Below are 4,725 nucleotides of genomic sequence, written 5' to 3'. Positions count from 1 at the left end.
TTTTAATGTATCAAAAATTTTGAGTATAATAAGTTTTTATTAATACTTTTATTAATAATTAAAAAATTTTTATTAATATTTGATTTTTCTATATTTTTTATTGTTATTTAATGAAAAATTTCGCGAAAAAATTAATCTTTCTGTGCAATAAAATTAATTAATTCTTCTGTGCAATAAAAAATAATTTAGAAAGCATAATATTCATTCAAATCTAAAAAGTACTATGTCCATAATATATATTGGCTGAAAGCCATTCAAGTTCTTACTCAAAAATACTAAACTTTATGGCTAAAAATCTTTGAAAGCGAAGACGATAAAAATGGATGACGAATTACAAATTGTTTCCAGATGGATCTTAAGCGTAAGGACAGACACGCAATCGATTATCTATTTACCATTTGTAGAAACTGTAAAAAAACAAAAAATTATTAAATAAGTGAATTTTATTAAATTTAACTTAATATTATTGATTTTTCTTCAACAATTATTGTTTTATATTCATTATTAAAATACTTTTTTTATTAACAACTCGTATTAAAATATTATGTATTGAAATTATATTATACAATGTATTTTTTGTTTTAATTCATATTACTGTGTGATTATAGAGATTTCTTGCAAAGAGAGCACAAGGAGATATTGAAAAACGACAGTGACATTCACAAGGAACCCTTGAAGACGGATGGACCATCCATTAACACTGGCTTGGAGCGTTCTTATTCGAGTCCAAATCTGTTACAGGTACGAAGAATTCCGCGCTACAATCTTATAATCAATCCGTTCTTTTTTATTTTTTAACTATTTAAAATAGCAATCGCATAATTACATAATTTCATTAGTTGGGAGATCGTAAAGCACCTCAGATAGATAGAACTTCTAAGCCACATATTTCGCCTCGAAATCAGAATGGAATTGGGAATGAGAACATCAAAGTGTCTTCTCTTAGTTGGGGGAATCGGGAGGAACGAATGACCCCTATTCACGGCACTGTTGTAAGTACTTATTCGGACAAGATTATACGGGCACTTTTCGGCAAAATTGCTAATACGATCTTACATACGAACATTGTCATAGCTTTTGCTTTCATTACATTCGTTTCCGCGAATTATTAAAGACGAATGTTCGAGTTTTAAACAATAAAAAATGCGTATGGTGTTGGATTCTCAGTCTTCCATTTCATATAATGCTTGGCATAAATCACATGTATGATATTGAGCTGTGAGTGATATCGGCATGATAACAACGTAATCTGTAATAGGAATATAACAATATTTACTGTTAATACAATATTAGTTTAAGACTTTAGGCATTAATTATTCTATATGTATACTTTCTATTTTATATTTTCAACGTTCAAAACAGATATGGGTTAATGAGAATGTAGTGCGGTTGTCGCACAGGTCGATTCTATTCAGACAAATATTTGGACATCGTGTCTTAAACACGTCATGGATGTAAATAACGTTAAGTTCAAAGTTATTTAAAATTCACTAATTCATTATTTAATATCGTTTCATTATTTAATATTATTTAATATATAAAGCTTACATCGGTTCCTAAAGAAGACATTTGACTTGAGTTTTGGCAATCTGTAAATCAATGAGTGAGTCTTATTCTTCATGGACTGACGAAATTTTATTTGTTATTCAATTATCATTGAAGATGATTCGAAATAGAGTCGAAACGTTCGAAAATCAATGTTACATCACAATTTGTTAAATAAATTATAAATCTAATATTGATTTAATATTGTTTTGTGTGTACGCACCTGTAACTGAGATACAATCTTATTAGTCCGTATTTGTTTCGATTTTTGTATTTAATTTGTTTGAGTTCTTTATACTATTACTATTTGTATATTTCAACATTGAATTGTTTGAAATTCTGAAGAATTAATTTCCTTTTATTAAAAGTTCCAGTTTCCTTTTATTAAAAATCTTAGTTTTAGAGTGAGCATACCAAATTAACAGATGAATAGCACAAAAGTCATTAAGAGAATACATAAATTAGTTAATACGCATTTTATAATTTTAGTCGAGAAGAAATTTAGTAATTCTAGAGCACGTGTCACGTGCAACATAAGTATATCACATACATAAATGAATGTATGCGCACGTGTACGCGCGAAGTAACTCAACACACATGGGGTTTCTCAATCCAATCCACAAACAAACTTCCGATTAGTGGTATGAAATACGCGGCAGTGTCCGAGCAACATTTGCCAGATCGTGGATCACCTATCGGAGGTGTTTCCCTCCCGAATGTATCCATGATGTCTTTTTTTATTACGTTATAAAGAGGCACTTCTTATTATAAAAGCTGATTATGCAATATTAATTCAAGAAAATATTGTGTGTGTATGCGTGTGTGTGTTCGTTAATATATTTATATAACATTAATATATCTGCTACTAGCTTACGATTTTGTTCGTTAGCTTGCAATAACGATATAATGTTTAATTGTAATTTTATGCACGATAATATAATCAAACATGCGTATGGGTACAATGCTTACTATCTTGTGATAAAATAATTTCTCGTTGGTGTGGTGAAGAATGATAGAGATAATGGTGTATCTTCAAAGAAGATTTATTCCATTACAATTGCTTAATTATTTTAAAAAGGTAATAGACAGAGAAAAAACGATTTTATACTAATTTTTAAATAATTCATCTAACAGACATGATAAAGAAATTAAGAACATTGTTCTTTTCTTGTAAGTAATATATATCTCTGATTCTTTTAAAAATTATTGTATCTAGTTAGAAATATTTATTTTATACAACACATAATTTTATAAAGTTATTTATTAATGAACTTGAAATTAATGAATAAATTATTTATTAATGAACGTGAAATGAATGAACTTTCTACAATAAGTTATTACCTAAGCTTTAATGGGCTTTCTACAACAAGTTATTACCTAAGTTTTAAATCTTAAAGTAAGAAATTAATCAATCACAATCGAATGTGAGAAGAATAATCGATTATGATTGATCAATTTCTTATAGCTTAAGACCTAAAGCTTAAGTAATGACTTATTATAGATAGCCCATAAGTCTTAAAGTAAGAAATTGACCAATCATAGTAAATTATTCTTGTCACATTTAACTGCGATTGGTCAATTTTTTACAGCTTAGATAATGACTTATTATAGAAAGGAGAATGTTATGATAAATCTGTTTTTCGGTTAAAATAAAAAGAATAATTAAAACGATTTATTAAGATTGTATAATGAGTACACAACAAGTAAGAGCCTGTTACAGTCTATTAATGCTTATTATAGTCAAAGGATTTTAGATGCTTTTTAAATAATTTCTATGTGAATTTATATACTAAATATGTAGTTATTGTCCGGTTGTCCGGAAAGTTCGACTAAAATTTAAATTTTAGTATACATTTATTAAATTAAAATTTTCGTTTCAATTTTCAACACGAACTTTCCGGACAACCTAATATTTATTGTGCGCCGAAATGATTTTTCGAACTTATAAACGCAATCAAACTACTATAATATCATAAATTAAATTAAGCAATTTAAGCAATTTAATAATTTGATGCTCAATTTGGCATCTTATTAGAAAGACGTTAATGTACTGAAAAACTGTAAATAAATTTATTGCTTCGGCCGGTCGAATCCGGATCTCTTGTATTCCGTACGAGCTACCGTCCTAAGCCTTTAAATTACCGAGCCTGATTGCCAGCTTCGATCATAATAGGCATTAAACTCTTACTTGTTAAAATAAAAAAGTTCGAGATGTATAAATTACATATCATTGAAGGACGGATCAAATGATCACTTATTTTAGGAAAATATTGGAGAAATCGTTATCAAAAACAGTTATCAAAAACATATTAAGATATTTTGAAAATTAAGCAATAAAAATTATATATATTAATACTAAACTTTTGTTGCCCGCTCGAATCAATCGCTCGAAACTCGCCTGCAAGTTTTACATGTTTAATTAATAATAGTTCTTATTGATTAATTCTAAAGATGCCTTAATATTTTACTTATAACTTTTTATCAATAAATGTGATAATGTTAAATTTGATTTTTCCCATGTTCCCAACATTTCATCAAATTAAGTAATATATCACTCGACTTCGTTTAAGTATTCCTTTAATATACATAATTTGTACATCTCAAAACTTTTTTTATCTAATTCAAAAATAGTCCTAACTTAACATCCTCTTTTAATATCTAAATATTTTAATGTGAAAAATATTTGAATATTTAATAAATGCTAAACTCTTCCACGATTTCTTAATGGAATGTTTTAAATGCATTAAGAATAATTAATAAATGTTATCTATTAAGAAATAATGAATGATAAATTAGTTTTTACGTCAATGTACGATATACAAATACGTCAGAGAGAATACATTATAAAGTTTTATTGACCATCACATGTAAATAGATCGATAAACCACTTGCTTAATTATGTTACGCGGAAAATAAATCGCGCAATCTTGCAACTGTAAGTTCCATTCTTTGAGAAAAGATTAATCATTCATGCTGTTATTCTTTTGTAGTAAAAATTTGATAAAAATATATTTCTGAAAAAATTTAATTATTGCCATATCTTATGAAAAGTTTGTTTAAAAGTTTTAAATATGTCTGGTGTGTAAACAGATGTTCAAAATTAAAATAAAGTATCATATATATAAGAGAGTTAAATAAAATCTAAATTTTTCAACGGAAAATTTTGATTATCTATATTTT

The 4,725-nt window shown here is 27.2% G+C and overlaps 1 protein-coding gene across 1 annotated transcript in view; it reads left to right on the top strand.

Moving 5' to 3' along the window:
* The window catches only part of LOC108688933 (ubiquitin carboxyl-terminal hydrolase 8-like), a 9,764-nt gene that overhangs the window by 2,819 nt on the left and 2,220 nt on the right, over positions 1-4,725 (top strand). The window contains exons 5-6 of the mRNA XM_018195480.1: positions 609-741; positions 840-992. Coding sequence (XP_018050969.1) covers positions 609-741; positions 840-992 — 286 coding nt within the window. The remainder of the gene's footprint in view (positions 1-608; positions 742-839; positions 993-4,725) is intronic.

This window comes from Atta colombica, unplaced genomic scaffold, assembly GCF_001594045.1.
Source record: "Atta colombica isolate Treedump-2 unplaced genomic scaffold, Acol1.0 scaffold25, whole genome shotgun sequence".
In the NCBI taxonomy this organism is placed as follows: domain Eukaryota; kingdom Metazoa; phylum Arthropoda; class Insecta; order Hymenoptera; family Formicidae; genus Atta; species Atta colombica.
This window is presented reverse-complemented; position numbering and strand designations above follow the sequence as displayed.